The sequence below is a fragment of the Mustela erminea genome, chromosome 12 (genome assembly GCF_009829155.1).
Source record: "Mustela erminea isolate mMusErm1 chromosome 12, mMusErm1.Pri, whole genome shotgun sequence".
Classification (NCBI taxonomy): domain Eukaryota; kingdom Metazoa; phylum Chordata; class Mammalia; order Carnivora; family Mustelidae; genus Mustela; species Mustela erminea.
Genome location: NC_045625.1, coordinates 5467823 through 5488000, shown reverse-complemented (window position 1 = coordinate 5488000; position 20178 = coordinate 5467823). Strand labels below are relative to the sequence as shown.

General features: G+C 58.6%; 1 protein-coding gene across 1 annotated transcript in view; it reads left to right on the top strand.

The window, feature by feature from the left end:
- ASS1 (argininosuccinate synthase 1) overlaps positions 1-20178 on the top strand; it is a 52776-nt gene that overhangs the window by 28179 nt on the left and 4419 nt on the right. The window contains exons 10-14 of the mRNA XM_032308265.1: positions 2443-2533; positions 5356-5440; positions 6061-6125; positions 14023-14154; positions 18994-19150. Of these exons, the coding sequence (XP_032164156.1) occupies positions 2443-2533; positions 5356-5440; positions 6061-6125; positions 14023-14154; positions 18994-19150 (530 nt within the window). The remainder of the gene's footprint in view (positions 1-2442; positions 2534-5355; positions 5441-6060; positions 6126-14022; positions 14155-18993; positions 19151-20178) is intronic.

Genomic DNA, 20178 nt, shown 5'->3' with positions numbered 1-20178 from the left:
ATTTAATCGGCGCTGTCAGGGTGTCGGAAGCCACGCCAGCTGCCTCCGACGTGCACCGTGGAGTGCGTGTCGCCCGTCCTGCGGGTCTGCCCACCTCCTCTCTCCTTCCAAGGGCAGGCCCGCTCATCCGTTTGGGGCTTCCTGGAGAAGCGTGGCGGGAGAAGGTCAGGCGGGCAGCTGGAGATGGGAGGAAGCAGCTGTGGGTGGAGGTGTAGGGGCTGGCAGTACCGCTACCCTGTCGCTACCCTGTTTTGAGTTCCTCCTGGGCGGGGGGCTGGCAGTGTGCCCCCCACCTCCCCCTGCCGGGCAGGCAGGGAAAGGGGCTTGGAGTCACGTTGGACACCCAGAGACCCAAGCCCTGATTCACTTTGCCTTTTGGCCAAGGGTGGTTGGTCATCGGGCCTGTTTGTGCCCAAGGAATCCAGTGCTTGGCAGACCCAGCCAGGCCTGGGGGAGCTCGGCATTTCTCTGAAACCACCGGAACCCTGTCCCCATCCTTAATGATGCTGGCTCTCTCTGGCCAAAGCCCTTGGTGCTGTTTCTTAGCCCTTAGGTTTCTAAAGTGGCTGGGAAACAGCAGGGGGTGATGGAAAGAGCACTGAACAGGGAGTCCAGAGTCCCCACACAGTGGGGCTTCCACACTACTGGGGGCAGGCACTATGGTGTGGTCAAGCCACTTCTTGGCCTTGGTTTTCCACCCGGTCCATGGAGGTTTTGGGTGTAGGGTCCCTAAGGACCCTTTCCCTCTTTGGGTCTGTCTTTGGGGCCAGTTCTGGGTCCTTACTCCCACCGGACAAATGGAAACATGAAGAGATGCAGCTGGCCCCACATCACACAGCAGCCGGGAGGTGCCGGGTCCACCACAGGCCACTGTCTGAGCTCAGACGTTAGAGCTAGAAGGCCCCGCCGTCGCCCTTGCCTGGGACCGAGATGTGCCTAGGGGTGCGGGAGCCAGGGTGGCTGGTCACCTGGACGTAGAGCCAGCAAGTGAAGTGACCACAGGTGAGGGACCCAGGGCACTTCTACTCACCAGGCCTCCTGCCTCCTGGCGGGGTCGGGGGCTCTTCTGGGAGGCCCTACCCGGAGTCCTTTCCGGCTGTCGTCCCGTCCCCACCTGCAGAGCAGACTCTGGCTCGCACCTGGTCCTCCCTGGCGTTTTCTTAAGTAATGTTCATGTCCAGTAAAAACTATAAAAACTCTCTATATGCTTAAGGTGTAAGTAAGACCGTCAAGGGGAGGATCCTTTCCCCATTTGCAGGTGAGGAAAACAGGGCCAAGGAAGTAAAGCAACTTGGCCAAGGCCCCACCACTGGGGACCTTGACTTCCTGGCTTGGGGGATGTTTTCGGCTGGCCTGGGGGTTCCCTGCCCTGTACTGGGTCCTGGCCTGCACTGAACGCACTCTTAGTGGGGGGGGGGGGGGGCGGTGTCCCTCCCCCTTGGCCTATATTTCTTCACTTATAGATAAGGTGACAGCACTTGACCTTCTTACCCAGCGGGGCTGCTGTGAGCCCAAAGGAAGCCGCAGACGGACGGAAAGTAACAAGCGAATGTCCACAGGGTCTCGAAAGCAAAGATTTAAGGAAGGGCCTGTCCCAGGGCATCCTAGGTGGGAACAGCTGGGCCCCGAGGTGCCTACAGCAGAGACAGAGCAGTCAGGCCAAGAGGTGCCCCCCAACCTCCTTGGTGGCCAGGGTCCAAGCACAGCTTGGAGGGCCCCTGGGCCTTGGGCTTTGGGAGCCGGGAGGGACTTGGAGAGCCCCAGGCAGCCAGCGGCCCCCTCTACACGCTGCATCAAGACGAGAGGCCCGTTTTCCAACACGCCCAAGGAAAAATATACATAAAGGTTGATGTGTTTTCAAATGGGTTTTTGCTTTGCTCTTCTCTTTTCTCCCTGTGAGTATTAACCTCGAGGACCCCGGGGACGGCTCGGCTCGCCAGAGCACCTGCTGGGGTCACGCGTAGTCATTAGCTTTGCGGTCAGTGCAGAATAAACCCCATTTCCCCGCGCCTGGGAGAGCGAGCGCCCGCTCCCCGGAGGCCCACGGCTGCCTCGCTCCTCCAAACTCACACTTTTCTTGCCTGACTTGTTCCTTCGCTGCTATTCTACCTCCAGCTGTGGGGGCGTCGAAGAAAAAGATGAGATCAAGTTGAGGGGAAAAATTGTCTGATTTCTTGAGCCCTTTGTTTCCCAGGCCCCTGGCAAGCGGGGGCCGGCTTCGGGCTGGGGGCTGGGAGGGCCCCTGGCAAGCGGGGGCCGGCTTCGGGCTGGGGACTGGGAGGCCCACGGGTCTGTGTCAGTCAGTGGCAGGTGCCACAACCCCTGGTTCTGGGGAAGGGGTGCAGATCTCTGTGGGAGGTGGGGGGCAGGGTGTGCGGGGACCTCGGGGCACGGCTCGGCTCCGGACACCCCATCCTCCAGCCTCTTTCTGTCTTTTGTCAGAACCAAGCGCCTCCAGGCCTCTACACAAAGACCCAGGACCCCGCCAAAGCCCCCAACAGCCCTGACATCCTTGAGATCGAGTTCAAGAAAGGTAGGTGCCCACCTGTCGGGACTCTTTGCCCTCTACCTGGGAGCCTGGGCATGAGCCCACTGCATCCCTCCTGTGTTTCCGGAAGTCAGAGCTCAGGCAGGGGCTTCAGGGACTCCTAACCACTCCCTTCCCAGGATGGTGTGGTCCGTGGAAGCCTCCAGACTTGATAGGAGAGCACCTTCAGCCGCCCATCACGTGGGCTCATGGACACCAGGTCTGGAGTGAGAGCATTCCAGTCCCTAAGCGGTCACTTGCCAGTTGCTTTGGGACTTTGGACAGTCACTCAGCTTTCGTGGGCCCCACTGTCCTCTTCTGTAAACTGAGGATAAAAATACCGGCCGCCTGGCATTTTCACAGGATAGAATGTGGTCTGTAAGTCATGTGTCCTGTACTGGGCCCTGGCACCAAGGAGAGGTGCTCAGTAAATGGTGGGTCTTAGAGAGCCTGCCTCAGGGGTCCCTCTGACCCCCAGCTAAAGCCTCAGCTAGACCTACACCATATGACCACCCCTCCACCCTGAGTTCAAAAACCGCCAGTGTTTTTGCTCCCTTTGGCCATGGGTGGGTGTCCTGATCTCCTGAACTCTGCCGCTAGCAACAAGACGTGTTTGCTGGCCTGACCTGAAGGCCCAGTCTTGAGCCTGGCACCAGGCACACCTCTTGCCATGGAGGACGGAGAGGGATGCAAGGTGTGCCTAGTGATGAGAAGGGCAGGACCAGGCTCAGAGTGAGGGCTCAGGGCACCCAAGGAGAGGACTTATCTGGCAGCTGGAGAAATCAGGGAGGCTTCCTGAAGGAGGTGGTGCTAGGCAGGACCTAGAGGACCCAGGAGGAGGTGTGAGGTCATCCCAAGCCTGGACAGGGAGGACGGACAGTCCATCCACAAGCCGACTGCCTGGGCTGGAACAGAGCAGAGGGAGGGGGACTCGTCCCCTCCCAGCAGACCTCGGGGACCGAGGATGGGGAATGGGAAGTGGGGGTGCAGATCCCTGCCCTCACTCATCCTGCTGTGACCATGAGGCCCCTCTGGGCCTTGGGCTCACTTGCCTCTAAAATAGGCCAAAGAAGTGATGCTCATAGGTGTCGAGTATGGTGTGCGGAGGGAGTGGGGAGCGGAGTCTGTTCGTGTTTGAATAACGTGCCTATTTCTGGCCTTTCCTGAGAGACGGGCCAAACCAGTGGGCATCTCCATGGCTCCCCCCATCCGTTCAAGCTGTTGAATTTCACACCACTTGGAGACCCAAGGGTCTGTGGGCTGGGGCCCCTGACTGGAGCTAGAGCCCCGAATGCCCGCTTTGTCTGACCTGGGCCTGGTCCGCAGGCATGGGGCATCCCCGGGCATCACCTTGGAGAAGGTGGTGGGATGGCCCCTGGTGGCACCTCCGACGGGTCCCCCCAGGGAGCCTGGGTGAGGGTGGGAGGTGGGCAGGAGGCAGCGGGGGTCCCGGACACAAGGCTCTGGCAGCCTTTCCTCCAGAAATAGGGCAGCCCCAAGGGCTGAGCCAGAGAAGAAACGTGATCCATTTTAATGATTTGGGGACCGTCTGGAAAAAAAAAAAAAAATAGACAGGAGGAGCCGTCCCCGACTACTCCCATTCACCCTCTAGTTAATTTATTTGAAGTTTTAATCTAATTATTAACTATTTTAAAGGCTAAGAGGCTTTCTCCGGCAGCAGCACCAACAATGTCGGCTCCTCTCTGGGGCAGGCCCCATCCACGGCCCCTGCGAAGGCCATAATAGGACCGGGAGGGAGAGAAAGGGAGAGGGGAGAGGCGGGCAGTGGCGAGAGGGGCTTAAGGTTCATTATTGGGCAGACTTACATTTAATAGCAATTTACAACCAAGTTATAAAACCCCTGGAAATGGGGGTGAAGAATGGCGAGGTGACACGCCTTGAGGGAAGCCCCTCCAAGCGGCGCCTGGCTTAATAAAGACTCGAAAGCCGCTATTGAGGCCTGATTGGCACCCGGTTGCTGGCGACATGGTAATGAGCTGGGCAGATGGGTGGAGGATTATCCGCCAACTTTGAACAGCTTTCCTTTGTCACTGTTACAGCTCTCTTGTTAGCCCCCTAATACATTTATTGCTCATTTCACACCGCTCAAGAAAGTGCCCCTTGCTATTCAAAGTCAACCCTGAACCCACCCACTGCCCCCCTCCCTGCCACCCCCCTTGACTCGGCCCTGCTCTCCCCTCCGAGCGGCAGCCGCCTCCCTCCGGCCCTCCTGCCACCCCAGACCCGACTTCTCAGAATTCACCGCTGCCTGCGACCCCTTGGCTGCCCGAGCGGGCACCGCTGCACTCCAGCCATCAGCTGGCTGGGGCGGTCTGAGGTGCGGGGTTGGGGGCTGGTTGTGGGGTGGGGGGGCGCTGGGGTCCACCCGACGGCGTGGCAGGGGGCCGCGAGGGCGTGCGTGCATGTGCAAGCGGGGGCGCGCGCACGAGCACGAGCTCCGCGGCACCTCGGCCAGGAGGCCTGGGTAGCTGGTGGGACAGAAGGTGCCCGGCGTAAGACAATGGTGGAGCGTGAAATTCAATTAGTTCAGGGCTGGTTCCAATTTCACAGCCCCTAAATGCAAAAGGGACGGAGAGAATGGGAAGGGTGGGGGGGCGCGTTTTTATTGCATTTTCCCTTTCATTCTGGGGGGCGTTCTCGCCCCTTCTCTCCCTCCAGCAGGCCCCAACCTGCACAGGGCTTTTCAAGGAGTCATTTGGAGTCCATATCTGTCAGATCCATTTAAGGCGTTGCGGGCGGAGGGAGAGGGCGGGGTGGCAGGCAGCAGCCCCTGCCCGCTGGCCCACTGCCCTCTCCTCCCGCCCTAGGGGTCCCCGTGAAGGTGACCAACGTCAAGGACGGCACCACCCACCGCACATCCCTGGAGCTCTTCATGTACCTGAATGAAGTCGCGTGAGTGCCCACCGCCGGCCAGGCCTTCCTGGAAGCTAACCGCCCCCCACCCCGGTGGCTAGCGCTGGCACTGGGCGGTGGGGGGTGGGGGTGGGCATTATGCCTGATGCTCACGGCCTGAGGCTCAGGGACTGAGAAGGCCAAGCGGCCTCGGTGCAGCCCACAGGCATAGGGTCTCCCGGTTTGATGGGAGCCTCTGGTGGCCTTCAGCCTTGGAAGGTTAATAACCCCCCCCCCGCCCCACCCCCCACACGGTCTGCCACCCCTAGGGACGGTCCAACTAGAGCTTCTGAGCTTCCTGCCAGACCTGAGACCCAGACAGCAGGAGAGGCAGCAGTGGTTAGGGCTGGTGCCACACAAGACCCTAGAGCAGAGCCAACCCGTTGTGTGACACAGGCAGCCCTCTCCCTCCCTGGGTCTCAGTTTCCCCACCTGTCCAGTGAGCCATTGAAGCGGGTGACCTGGCTCTTTTGCGTGTTTGGCCCTGGGATGGTGCCTGACGCCCTGAGCGGGGCTCCGGCGTCCTGCCCCTGAGAGCCCAGCCAGGTGGGTGGCATCTGACCCAAGTCCTCGCAGCAGCCATGACAGCCCGTGGTTCTCAGGGACCCGTTCCCCCCCAGGGGCAAGCACGGCGTGGGCCGCATTGACATCGTGGAGAACCGCTTCATTGGGATGAAGTCCCGAGGTGAGTCTGCTCTCCGCCCTTGGGGGCGTGTCTCAGCTCCCGGAGACCCCAGAGGCCCTTCAGAACCCCCTCCCATTTGGGTGTTGCTATGGGGGTGACTCTGGGCTCGCTCCTTTCCCCCACCAGACTGTTTCTGCCCTGGGAGGTGAGGACAGTGGGCCCTTCGCCACTGACTCTCAAGGGCACGATGAGAAGTGCTGTCCTGAGCATGTGAGGAGGAACCTGGGGGTCCAGGAGGGGCTCAGAGGAGAGGGGAGGCCAGGGACCAGCCCGGAGGCCGGGCTCTCCTGTGTCCTGGGCGCATCGGCCAGGTTTGGAGGCTGACCCTGCAGGGCTGATTTCATGGTCATTAAGGCTGCTCTGAGGCGGTGACCAGCCCGGCAGGGCAGGAGTCCCGCCAGGGGTGGGCACTGTGGGCTGCGCTGGTGGTGGGAGCCAGCCAGGGCCCTCCCAGGCAGGGCACAGGCTGGGTGGGGCTTGGCCTCTGTGTGGAGCCCCTGCCAGGACTGTCACTGCCTCCCAGATGGACCGGGAGTGAACAGAGGTCTGGTGCCAACCAAGCAGGTGCCTCTATGCTCTCTTATTAACCAGAGCCCATGGGTTTCTGTCGGTCCCTCGCCAGGTCATCAGACCACACCCTCCCCTCCCAGACTCAGTTTCCCCATATGAGGGGATCTCCTATCCAGAGAGCCAATGGCCAGACTTAGCCCCCTTAGAACAGGGTGCTGGTCTGGCAGACAGGAAGTGGGTGTCCTCACAAAAGCTTGCCCTGCCTTGCACGATGCTGACCTCTGACTTGTCCCTTCTGGGCCCCATTTCCCCAAGTGTGATGTGGTGGCCCTGGGCATGGGGGTCAGATACTTCTGACTCTGACCTATTTGGATTTATCGCGAAAGGTGTGGGGAGGGGGGAAGTGAAGCGGCCACTTTGCCTCTTTCCTGTGAGTTGGGTTTTTTCCCTCCTCAACACAGCTACTGTCTGGGAGAAGCAACCTAATTGAAACTCTCGGGGAAGGCCTTGTCAGAACAATATAATTAATCAGCTGCTCCCTTCTGTCCTCGGTAAACCTTTGCCTCCGACCTGTATTAACATCTGATTAAAGGTCCCTTTGTCTCAGTCTGCCCTTGGGAGACGACACAGTGTAAATCATACAAGGCACACCAGAGAGGAACCTTGGGGAGTCACAGACCAGCCATCATTTTACAGGAGGGGAAACCAAGGCCAGGGCTGATGCCCTGACCCACACAGGCACAGAGTGGAGGCTAAGAGCTAGAACTCTGGGGTGGGGTAGGTCTCAGTTCCAGCCCATGTTTGATCGTGGTGTCCAGTGCAGGGGAGATGCCCCATAAACGGCAGTGGCCCCAGGGGCAGGCAGAAGGGTCAGAGGCAGCCTGTGCCCTCTGGGAGCTCAGAGGTGTCCTCGATGGCACCTGCCATCAAGCCTGTCCCCGCGCCATCAATGACTGACTGTGGCTGTGTCCCAGTGGTGCGAGTAGTTACTACCAATGGACCAGGATTGCACTTGTGGTGAAAATGAATTGCCTTGCCGGGTAAGGATGGGCCCGAGGTCACTCCGTGAAATGCCATCCTGCTGGGTAGGGACAGTCGGGTAAACTTGAACTGAAGGGGTGGTGATGAAGGCCTGAGCTAGGCTGTGCCGCGAAGGCTTCCTGGAGGTGGTGGCAGGAGAGGAGGCTGGTAGATGTGGGATGGAGAGGATGGATCAGGAACATTCTGGAAGATTGGGAGAGAAGGTGGGGGTCCCCTGAGGTGGTTTATAAGGGCTGAAGGGGACTGAGCCCCTGGAGCCTGCGGGAGGCACATGCAGAGGGTCTGGGCTCTGGTGGCAGACGTGAGTCCCCATCTTGGCCCCAGCACCACGCGAAAGAAACTTAGCCTCCTAGAGCCTCAGTTTCTTCATCTGTGAAATGGGTTGTTGTATGGATCAAATACAGAGCGCTCTGAATGGTAGACTACTACCTTTTCCCCAGAGCTGGGCGGCGTCATCACCCCTGAAGTTCAGAGCCTTGAGACTGGCAGTCAGCTCTGACTCCCTTGACTTCTAACCACCCCCCAAAACCCCACCAAGGGAAAGGTTCCTAGAGCACGGCCTTTGCAGTGCCCAGGTACTCTATGTGTACCTGTGGGAGAGGCTGTCCCTACTTGCAGGGAATTTAGCCTGAGGGTTGTACAGTCTTTGGGGAAAACAGAATTCGGACTCCTAGGAGCTTGCTGTGTGACTTTAGTATGTTACTTGCCCTCTCTGTGACTCCAACTTATCAAAGGTGGGGTGACACCTGGTGATCTTCCCCCGGAAGTTTTAACTGGCCTGTTTTGTTATTTGGGTTAGAGGGGTAAGAGAAGAGGGTTGCTTCATGAGTTTAGGGTGATGTCCTGTTTTCATGTCTCCGCTCCGAGTAATTCATCATGAGGAAGCTTGAGCAGGCGCAGTAAATGAGGGTGTTGGGGGTGTCCACGTCCCACAGTTTTCATTAAGTCTACGGTAGTGGGAGAAACTGTTCATTGTCAATGATGTTGAGGGCAGAACAGGAAGATGCTCGTGTCCGTACCTCCGTATACGAGGGGGAGCTGGCCTTTGTATTGATCTTACAAAGCTCGTAATTGAAAACTCGTTAAACGGCTTGTATTTTTTTGAGGGGGGGTGCAGGGGGGAGGTGGGTGGGGAGTTGGGCAGTGTTAGTGCCCTGAGTCTGGGGTGGTCACGGGGTCAGAGGGCCAGGGGGCTGGGGCAGCTGCAGATGGAGTCGCTCTTGCTGTATTGTGGCTGTTGGCATGGTCATTATCACATTATCTTTTTAACTCCGGAGGGGGGCTAATTAAGTGAAGTAAATGAAATCAGTGGGGAGGAGAAGTGGGGGGGGGGGCAGGGCAGGCAGGAGGGAAGTGGGGAAGGAGCCGGCGCCTGTCCTTCCGCTCACCTTCTCCCTCCTCCTCCAGCCTGCCAGGCTCTCTCCTTAGCTCCCGGTCCTGCCCCTGCCGCCTCCCCGCTGCCTGCCCCTGCCTCTTCCCTCTACGGACTCCCTCCCCCTCCTCCTCTTTGCCTACTTCCGGTCTTCTCTCCCCGCCCCTCTCTCCTGCACCCTTCCCATCTGTCTCCCACTCTCCCCTCCCACCTCACTTCCTCCTGACTCTTCCACTTGCTGGCTAGGAAGAAGCAAGGGTTGCCCGCCCACTTACCCACCTGCCTGCCCACCTGTCCAGGCCTCCCAGAGGCTCTGCTCAGATGGAACGTTCCAGATGGGGAGTAGAGGGAGAGCTATGAAACAAAGCTGTCCGTACCCTCAGAGGCTCACCCAGATCCCCAGACGGGCCTGCAGGGCACCGGGAGCATAGAGGATGGCTAGAGACCCACCATGACTTACCTCCCCATCACTATGGCAACCGCCTCCATCCGAGGCCCTGGTACCCAAGGGGGGAAACCCCTGGGCTCCAGCCAACCGCCCCTCTCCGGACCTTTCCACATCTCTTCCTCTAGATACTGCTTTCCCAAAGGACCAGAGCCTCTGGTCTGGGTGCCCTAACCCACACTCCACCCCACCCCGACCCAGACCCCAGTGGATTGGCGGACCCCTATCCCGTTCTGCCAGGTCGTGCCATCCGGTTAACCCGGCAGCCTCAGGAACAGAGGAGACGAATTTAAGCCGCAGCAGTGTTTTGGTCCCCACCTCTTCCTCCTTGGTCACTCTCCGCACCCCCCCACTACCCCCCTAGCTCCTTGCCCTTTTCCCATCCCCCCCCCCGGCAGTAATTATGGTGTGATTGAAGCTGCTCCACGGAGAACCGCTGACACCTCTGTCTTTTTCCTGTAAACACGGGGAGATGAAAATAGACACTTGGAGCCGCTGTGCGTGTCACCGCGAAGATGTCTGTTGTCTCTTCCACCGCGACAGCGAGACTCACCTGTCATCTCCTCCTTCTTTTTGCGCAGTGGTTTGTATGCCGACTGTCAAAAGCCCCAAATCCATAGTCTTTTAGCATCAGGTTTCTGTCACTGGTTTTTTTTTTAAGTCATTTTTTCCCAGAAGGAGTACACAGAAATCATCTGTAGCCCCCTACCCCTGCGGAGAGGAGCGGGGGGATCTTTCAAGTGCTTGCACACACACACACACACACACACACACACACACACACACACCAGCAGCAGCCTGAAAACAGCTTTTTGATCAGTCACAATTAACTTTAACACCTAAGAAAAGGAGTATTAATTGTGCGGTGCATTTGAGGGCTGTGGCTTTTTTTCTGGCCCCCAACGCTTCCTGCCATTGTCTAGGAGGGCTGATGGCTATGAGGCTGGTTCTGAGTCTGCAGGAGTGTGCAGCTCTGCCCACTGGAGACACTGCTCCTTTCCCGGGGTTTGGCTCTTGTGGGCCAACAGCAGGTGGCCCTTGGGCAGGTCCTGGCTCTTGCGGGCTGGAAAGTATAGAGGACCTCCCGGCACCCTGCACACAACCATTGTCGTCCCTTCTCTGGGCTGCTGGGAGGTGATGCTGTGGAGTCGGCCCCGGTCTCCTAGAAACAAAACCATCCGCGTGCCCACCACATCAGGGGGACAGTGTGTCCGGGGACCTACCTTCTGGGCAGGTCTCAGTGGAAGAGAGAAGGAAGAGCAGTTTGCTTGGGGCTCAGAAGGTGGCTGAATTGGGCCAAGGTCATGCAGCAAACCTGAGCTGGGAACAACGTGAAGGCGTCGGTTTTCCGAGCCTTCTGGTCCCCAGCCTCAGCCCTGCAAATACAGCTGGGACTGTGTCCCAGGCCTGCCCCAGCTGAAGACAGGAAAGCAAGGAGTCCGATTCCCTGGTTGCTGAAAGCAGGGGGCCTCCAGCTCTCAGCCTGGCCGAGCTGGCACTGTTGAGACTGTCTGTGCCAATATACAGACAGCCTTTGAGAGTTTCTGGGTTTTTCCGAGACGTAGCAAAACTAAATCATTAGACGGCCTGTCTCTGATTCAGTAAAAGCTCTTAGTATGTGCTGGGAAGAAAGACCAGTAAGCTTCTGTCCGTGTGGCTCGCTTTAGGTGGCTCGTGGGGAGTTACCATACTACCGTGATGAAACTTCTAGGGGAATTGGGAACTTGCCCTTTAACGTGGTGGTCGGTCGTGTCTGCCATGCTGAAGGCAGACATTTCTAAATGTTCTACAAACGTCTTTGTAAACAGGTGGCTGAACCATTGCGCCTTTCCCTGTGGCCTGGGGCCAGCGGGAGCCACTTGCTTGTGGCTCCTTCCTGTCCCCTCCCAGGAGGAGCCCTGACTTCTGGGCTGAGTTTTTGCAGGTTTCCCATGACTCCCCGTTTTCAAGCTCTTGGCTCTTCTCAGTCTCCCCTCCACCTCCGCCTCCAACAGCCTTTCTGGGTTGGGGCTCCCAGGCGCTTGGTGGAAACAGATGACAGAGCCCCTGTGAACTGTGTTTGCAAGAGTGACAAGGAGGTTGAGCCAGGACTCTGGGCTTGGGGCCGGTGCGTGAACTTGGTACACTGGTGTTTTTCCTGCTGGGGAGGCCATTTGCCCCCACAAGGTCACAACGGGATCAGGACAGCAGATTGGCCCAAGAGCCACACTAATGAAACAGGACAGGCTCTTCTGCAGGTGGGGCTTTAACACGTGTGTCCCACCCCCCCTCCCCGAGACCAGGCTGTCAGGGGTTTGTGGATAAGCCCCTAGAGAGGCTCTTTCCTGCTCGGGAACACTTCAGAGCTAGGTGGGAGCCCAGGCTGGTCCTCCTTGGTTCCCCAGATTTGCATTCCCGTCCATGACCCGGGGAGCATAGGGTCGCTTGGCCAAAGGATCTGAGGGGCAACCTGGAGCAGGGAAGGGACAGCCAGAAGCTTCTCCCACCGACCTCGAGCAAGTCACTTCTCTCCCAGGACCTCAGTCTGTCTATCTGTAAAATCGATGTTGGGGCCAGACGGGCATTGTAAGGACATCTTGGTGGAGCCCGGGCTCTGCAGAAAAGCCTCTGCTCCCCGTGGTGGGGCCTGGGCTCTCTCTTCTGTGTGCTAGGCTTTTGCCAAAGACGGAATAAGGGGTTTGCAGCTCCAAGTTAGAATGGGGCACCAGTGGTCTGGAAGGACCTGTCCTGGCAGCTGACATTTCTCCAGTTCCCGGAGTGGAAGACGGAAGACAGGAAGGTCCCTTAGAGGAGGATGAGTGGCTGCACCCTCAGCCACGCCCGGGGGCCTTTTGGGCTCCAAGGTCAAAAACAATCTCCTTCTGATTTGGGGGGTGTGGGGAACAGGTGGTTAAAAACTCTTTTTTTTTAATTGTGGTGAAATGTACATAACACTGACCATTTTACCCATTTTGAAATCTGTGGTTGAGGGGCAGGAAGTACCTTCACTCAGTCGTCATCCCCAGAATCCCCCAGCATTCTGTCTTCCCCAACTGAGAACCCCCCAGGTAGCCCCCACCCAAGCGACAACCTCCCGCTGCCGCCTCCTCCCCACCCCCTCACCCCCGCCATCCCACGTCCGGTCTCCGTGAACTCCATGACTCTGGGGACCTCCTCGAAGTGCAGTCGGGCAGTATGTGCCTCCGCAGGCCCAGCATGCTGCTCTCCAGGTCCGTCCCCATAGTAGCAGGTGTCAAGAATCCCCTCCTCTTAGAGGCCGAGTAGCAGCTTACCTGTTACATGACTGTGCCACATCCTGTTGTCCGCTCAGCCGGTGATGGACATTTTGGTGGCTCCCGTTTTGGCTGCTGTGAACAGTGCTGCTACTGTGAACACGGGTGCACAGATCCTTTCTGATTTCTAAAGCAACCAGTGTGGAAGGACTGATAAATTTTCGGGATCACTGTGTCCCTTTACCGCTGTAAACATGATGTGGTGGGAAGAAAGGAAGCTTTCAGAGTCGCGTTGGTGGGATGGGGACTGTTCCTGCTGCTCTCCCGTAGGAAGAGCGGGCGCAGGGCAGGTGTGCCCATGGTCCGCTCAGCGCGCTCCCCTGATTTATTCGAGAGGGTCTGGCCGTGTGCGCATGGGCAGTCCTGCCTCCCCGTGCCTCAGTGTCCTCAAATCCGGCGTGGGACTCCTCATCAGACCTCTCTCCCAGCCAGGACCATGCTCAGCTCAGGGTCACTTTGGAGACCTCCCTCCCCCTGGGTCCAAGCAGGTTGTCTAGGAGGTAGAGACACAGGGCCCTGAGGTCATCGGGAGGGGGCTCGAGCAAGACCCTCTTCCCACAACCTTCTGGGTGGGGGCCCCGTCATCAGCTGACCTGCGGGGCAGCAGCCAACACCGGTCAGGGACTTGGCGCCTCCACCCCGGTCCCAGCTCCACACCAGGCCCGTTCTGTCTCCTCCTGGGCTCGGTTTCCCCATCTGCAGGTGGGGTTGGTGCGGGAGCCCACCAGGGCCCCGGCGGCCACAGAGGTCAGGGTATATCTGCAGAGACATGACTGGCAAGGGAGCTGCCGGCTGAAGGTGGCATGTGTGTGTACACACGTGTGTGCATGTGTGTGCAAGCGTGTGCACAGCTGTCCCCTCCCCTGGCTCCCCAGTGGAAGGGAGGAAAGGATATTTGGGGCCCTGGGCTCCACCGTGGTTGGTTTAATTACAGGTTTTCAGCCGCGGGCCGGTGGGCACGCGTTGGGAAGGAGGGGGAGCAGCTCCGAAACCCTGTCATTTTCCAGCGTCTGAGGGCCTCTTCAAAGGGGGGCATCCAGACATTTTCTCCACAAGCCGCAGAGTGGACTGTCGTGGCCCCAGCATGAGCATAATGACAGGCGCATTTTGCAACAAGCTGGGAGTGAATGGGTCCGACCGGCTTGTCTCCTGTCAGACGAGTCATTATTTTTTTTTTTTTTGTCATTTGCTGACAGTTTGGGTTTCATGCGTTTCTCTCTTTTTTCTCCTTTTCCCCCTGCCTGGAAAAATGGCTAGGTATCTACGAGACCCCAGCAGGGACGATCCTTTACCACGCTCATTTAGACATCGAGGCCTTCACCATGGATCGCGAAGTGCGCAAAATCAAACAGGGCCTGGGCCTGAAATTCGCTGAGCTGGTGTACACAGGTGCGTAGACCACCCCCCCCGCCAGGTGAACAGCACCTCCTCCCTGCCCACGGCCATCCTCACAGGAGCCCGACAGGGGCAGGTTGGAGGGGGTCGAGCCAGGGCAGGGGACAAGGAGTTGGGGGCGCTGACGGCACCTGCCTCCTTCACTTACGGGGTGTGCAGTCCCCAAGACAGCCGGCTGCCTCTGCCCACTATGATTTGCACTACTTGGGCAGTGTCACCCCTCGGGTGGCCCACTGTGACCCAGCACGCACCCTCTGGGGACATGAGCCATCCCGGGGGTTCCTCCCAGCGTTAGGAGAGCAGCAACCAGCCCCTTCTATAGATGAGGAAACAGAAGGCTCAGGGCTAAAGGACCGTGTACAAAGTTACATAGCTGGAGTGGCCTAGCTGGCTTTGACCCCAGGCTGGGCTGTGACCAGGCAGAACCTGGAGCTGTCACAAACAAGGGAAAGCCTGCCTTGACCAAGAACTTGGTCCTAGGCCTGGGCATTGCCTGAGCCAGAGGTAGCCCATGCATGCAATGACATTAGCACATCGTATGGCGGGTGGTCCCCATGTCACAGGTGAGACTCAGTGCCATATCTGTCACAGGTCTGGAATCCAGGCCTCCTGACCACAAACCCATCCCTCACGCCATGTCGCGGGGGTCCCCAGATCCAGTCCATGGCCTGTTTTTGTTCAGCATGCAAGCGAAGCCGTGGGGTGTTTTTGGTTTTTTTTTTTACATATTTTTAAAACAGTTGGGGGAGAAACTGTTTATTAATACTATTTCATGTCCCATGAAAATGATAGGAAACTCAAATTCCAGTGTCCATAAATAGCATCTTGGTCATGGCCACGGACACTGGCTTACATGTTGTCTGTGGTCGCTTCTGAGCGACAAGGGCAGAGTTGACAGAGACCACATGACCTGCCGAGCCTAAAACATTTACTGTCTGATCCTTTCCTGAAAATGTTTGCTGACCCTGCTCTGTCACATGAGAAGTCCTATCGAACGGTCCTTCTGAGTGGTTGTGGGGGCGGTGGGGGACATGCTGCCTCGAGGCCTGGACATCAGGGAGACTGGGAAAGTGCATATTCATAATCCCTACCTGGGATCAGCCTCCACTGCCCTTGCCTGGTCCTCTCTTCCCCTCGGAGGTTTTATTTCCTTTGAAAGCTCCTAATCACTGTAACTCATCTTGGGATTTCAAGGGGACTCGGTGGTTACTGACTGGTGATTTCTCCCTCCCATTGTATCTGGCAGCTTTGAAGCCAGCCCCCCCCCCCCCCCCCGCCCCCAGGTACCGACAGGTGTTTAAATACCATTGTCTCCTGCAGGCGCTCTTGCCCAGTGGGGTTTCAGCAGAAAGGTGGATTCTGGTTACAAAGTAGGAGAGTCATTAAGCCTGGAGGGCCCATAGGGGAGAGCACCTGGCCGGGCCAAGTGGAGGCAGGCTTGACTGTCTTGCTGCAGGACTCTGAGCTAGGCACTCACCGGCATTACCTGATCTCAGCTGCACCAAGGTGAAGAAGCTGGGCCCCAGGCAGGCCAGGACACCTGAATAAGGTTGCATGGCTGATGGGCTGGGGCTTGGAGCCCAGGACAGGCCGGCTTTGGAGGCCAAGCCTTCAGCCGCTCCAGTAGACCCAGCGGACTGCGGGAAGGTGGGCTGGGGCCCTTAGGAAAGGGAGATCAAGGGGTCCCTCGGTGCCTGGGGCACAGCCTGGCCCGCCGGCTCAGTGCCTCTACACCTGACTGCCGGGGTGGAATCCTTGTTCTGTTACACACTGAGCCCTCCAAATCCCCAAATAAAGTACAGTGATTAGAAGCTTTCAACGGATTATTGATACTCGCCTTCCCAGGTACCCGTGATGTCATCAGGCCCCTGTAGATGTCTGCTTGGCCTCGGGCAACAGCCCGTCCCTGCCACAGCTTGGAGGGGGTGCCTGATGTGCTTTCTCACGTTAGGGAGACATGACCGTTACCGAGCGGGTTAAGCTAGTTAGTGAAGCTCCCTGTGCCTCCGTCTCCTCATCTGCGGAGTGGGGATCGTAAATGTACGTGTCACACAGGGAGGACTAACTACATAAACATTTGCAAAAAGCATCTAGAACTGGGAGGAATGCAATTTCAGTGTGGGTTGATAAATTACAAAGGCCTGGAGTAGTTTCTGAGGCTGGAGTCAGGGACCGGGGACCTTGCCTTGGGCAGGGTTTATGACCTCGACTGGGTCTGTCTCCCCTGAGCCTCATTTGTCCTCCTGTAAAATAAAGGGCACCAGGCCAGATCTCTTCTCGCCGCTCTGCTGTGACACTTGGCTTCATCGGAAACGCAGAGAGGGAGACCGAGGCACTGAGAAGCCCTTCTACCTCGGCCCCAGCTACATGCCCTGTTCATCATCCTGTTCTCGCCCCATCCCCACGTTTCGCTGAGGACTCACACGGACCCCCTTCCCCCAGCCAATCCGCGGGGTCACCCTGGCAGCACCCCAGCTTCAGGACCCATCTCCTTTGGGGCACATAGCTCACCTCCTCTCTCTCGGCTGTTTCTTCAGCAGGAGGACGGGGTGACACACAGCTGTACAGAGAGGGCTGTTGTCCTGATCAGCACAGCGCTCGGCCCTCCCCCAGACCCAAGACACCCATGCAACATGCCAAGCTCCCTCTCCCTCTCCCCAGGCCCCCGGGGTCTGCTGGGAAAAGAAATCTGAGTGCAAGACCCCCATGCAGGGGAGGTGGGAGATCCTGAGATAAAGCCCAGGCCAGGTGCTCCCACGTGGGTTTCTGCCCAACCCCCTCCCCTTATCTCTGGCTCCATCTCCTCCCTGTCTTCCAGGCTGAGAGCTTAATGGTCTAATTATCCTGACTTGGCAAGAAGGCCAAGCCACTGAGGCATGGCGGGGTCTGGGGGCCATCAGTGTCCCCTCTCATGGGGGTGCAGCCCAGAGTCAGGAGTACTTTTCAGGATCTCACTGTGGATGGGGACCTCTCTGGGTGCCTGTCTCCCTGTATACGGGGGCCGGGGGGCTGGCGGAGGCCATATTCAGATCTCAAATTTTTAAAATGCTTAATGCTCAGCCTGCATCCCATCCGGGAATCCATCTACCCCCCGACCCGGAGGGTTAATATCTCACTGTGCAAGTGAGGAACCCAGGTGCAGAGAGGGTACATTGCCTGTCAGTGTAGAGCAGGAGGCAAACCCAAATGACAGGAGGCCAGGGGGTGGGGACTCAGTCTCCCCTCTCCCTGCCTGACCCTCCCCCATCCCTACAAGCCGCCAGACCCTATCCCAGAGAAGGCCTGCTCCCCTTTCCCACGGAGAGCCTCCACAGGTGCCCCCGGAGGCTGGGCCTTCAACAATAGCCCGGGACCCGGGGCTGACCTGGCCCTTTATCAGGGCAGGAGATCGCGCACCATCTGGCCCCGCAGCTGCCCAGGTGGGCTCACCGTCCCAGCTCCGTTTCAGGGAAACTCTACCCCTCAAGCTGGCCCTCGCCCAGGCCTGACCACGGCCCGCCCTCCCGCCACCGAGACTAGAGAGGAGATGGCTGTCTGCACGGCTAAGCCCGTTGGTGCTGAGGTACCGGCCCCGGAGCAGCCGGGAACTGAGCACACAGCCTTTGGGGCCTGAGGGCTCTGGGGGACAGAGTGTGGGTAAGGGGCAGGGGTGGGGGATAGCACATTCCCCAGGCACCTTGTATACTGACGGATGCTCCTTCCACAGGAAAAGTCCCAGATTATCCTGTGAGGCCGAGCTGTTCTTTTTCTTTTAAAGATTTTACGTATTTATTTGATAGAGCATAAGCAGGGGCAGTGACAGGCAGAGGGAGAGGGAGAAGCAGGCTCCTGGCTGAGTAGGAAGCCTGACTCGGTGCTCGATCCCAGGACCCCAGGATTATGACCTGAGCCAAAGGCAGAGGCTTAACCCACTGACCCACCCAGGCGCCCCTACGCTGAGCTGTTCTAATGTAGGTCCACCCCGGGCCCTCACTGCAGCCTGTGTGTGATCTTGGAGAAGCCTCAACTTCCCCAGCTCGTACCTGCTCGCTCAGAAAAGAGAGAGGTGAAGAAGGTTTTTCTCGCAGGACTGTTTCTGATGATGCAAAGAGCTGGTCCGGGGCAAGAACGTAGCCTGCGCTCCGTACATTCAAGAACTTGCATAGGAAAGTATTAGCAGCCTGTAGACCGTTTACGGACGTCCGGGGGTGGAGGCAGAGTGGGGGGCTCTTCCTGTCTGTCGGCAGATGCCCAGGGCCTCCACACCCAGGAAGCCCACTCACTGGTCCTGGGAGGGAGGGGCGCTGCATCCTCGCCACTCCGTAGATGGGGGAATCGAGGCACGGAGCGGTGAAGCCCACGCGCTCACGGTCTTTCTGACCCCGAACCGCCCACCCAGCTGCCCCTGCTGGGTGCTCGCATCGCTCAGCCTGGGCTCACACACATATGTCTGAGTCTTAGCGGAGCTCTCCTGCCCCACAGCTGTCTTCAGGACCCCAGCCCCCGTGGGCAAATGACAGCATCCCTTCCTGGCTGTCTTCCCAGGGTCTGGCCCCCTGTGGTGCCCGAACGCATGGCATGAGGCCGAGGTTACCTCCCCGCTTCCTGAGCCTTGGGTGGTGACTGTTTGCGAGGGCGGGGAGGGCCCTCCTTACCCACAGGAGACCTGCAAGGTCACAGACAGGCACGCGGGCTCGTTCCTTGATGCGACTGTTCATCAGTGTGCTTTGGGCCAACGGCCACCCCCGAGGTCCACCGTGATGGGCTGAGGCTCGGGGTGCCCTCCCCGGACTCCCAGCCCCGGGCCCAGCCCACTGGGCCTCCCTGGCTCCCTCGCTGTTTTCGTCCCCGCAGGTTTCTGGCACAGTCCCGAGTGCGAGTTTGTGCGCCACTGCATCGCCAAATCCCAGGAACGCGTGGAAGGCAAAGTGCAGGTGTCTGTCTTCAAGGGCCAGGTGTACATCCTCGGCCGGGAGTCCCCGCTGTCCCTCTACAACGAGGAGCTGGTGAGGTAGGTGCCCCCCGCCCCCAGGCCCCCCGGCTGAGGAACAGACTGACCTCATGGCCAGCGTCGCTGCCGACCAGCTTTCTCCACAGAGACACGCCGAAGCACGCACGGGACGCGGGGGAGACAGTCACTAGGGGAGTCGATGCCGCCCCTACCCCTGGGCCTTCCAAAGGCACCCGGCAAATGGTCACCTGAACGTAGAATTAGGCAAGATGGCGTCGGGCTGTGCGGAGGCGCAGGAGAGGCTGGCTGGGTATATAACGGGTGTGGAGAGGCTTCCCTGAGGAGGTCACCTTGGAGCCGGGCTCCCAAGGACAGGAGCTAAGCAGGTGGAGAGGGAGCAGGAGGTTTCCAGGGGCACGGACATGTGTGGAGGTTCTGGGCCTTGGAAGAACATTCCAGAACATCCCAGGCAGTACAGGAACGCCGGGAGCCAGACCTCAGAGCGTGAGGGTCCCGGGGCCAGATCTTAAAGCAATGGAGCCGTCAGACCTGTGCTTTTCAAGCTGCTTCTGGCCATTCTGGAGAACTGATTTGGGCGAGGTGGGCAGGAGAGAAACAGGTTTGACAACTGGTTAAGAGGTTAAGAGTAGAGAAGGCTTGGATGCGGAGAGAGATGAAAAGGTATGGAATCGTCTGGCATACGCAGTTGGGCCCCCGTGGGTGGCAGTTCCCAAAGTGAGGGGCTTCTTGAGGGAAGATCCTCCCTGTGGGCTCAGACACCTTGAGGGTGAGTCATCCTGGAGACAGACCAGGAGGGTATCTGGCCAGCCCGTGGACACACAGGTCTAGAGTGGAGGAAAAAGTGGGGGGAAGACAGGGCAGGGTGGCAGACATCTCGAGGTTTCCCAAAGCCAGAAGGAAACCGGCCGGGGAGGGGAGGGTCAGAGTGAGCCTGGAAGGGAGCCAAGGAGGGGACTTGAGGCCACGCCAAGGGTGCTGCCAAGGCCCTGGGACAGTCCAAGGCAGCCCGAGCTCTTGAACTGCGCCTACACTTGTGCACGAGAGTGTGGCCTTTACTGAGGACCACA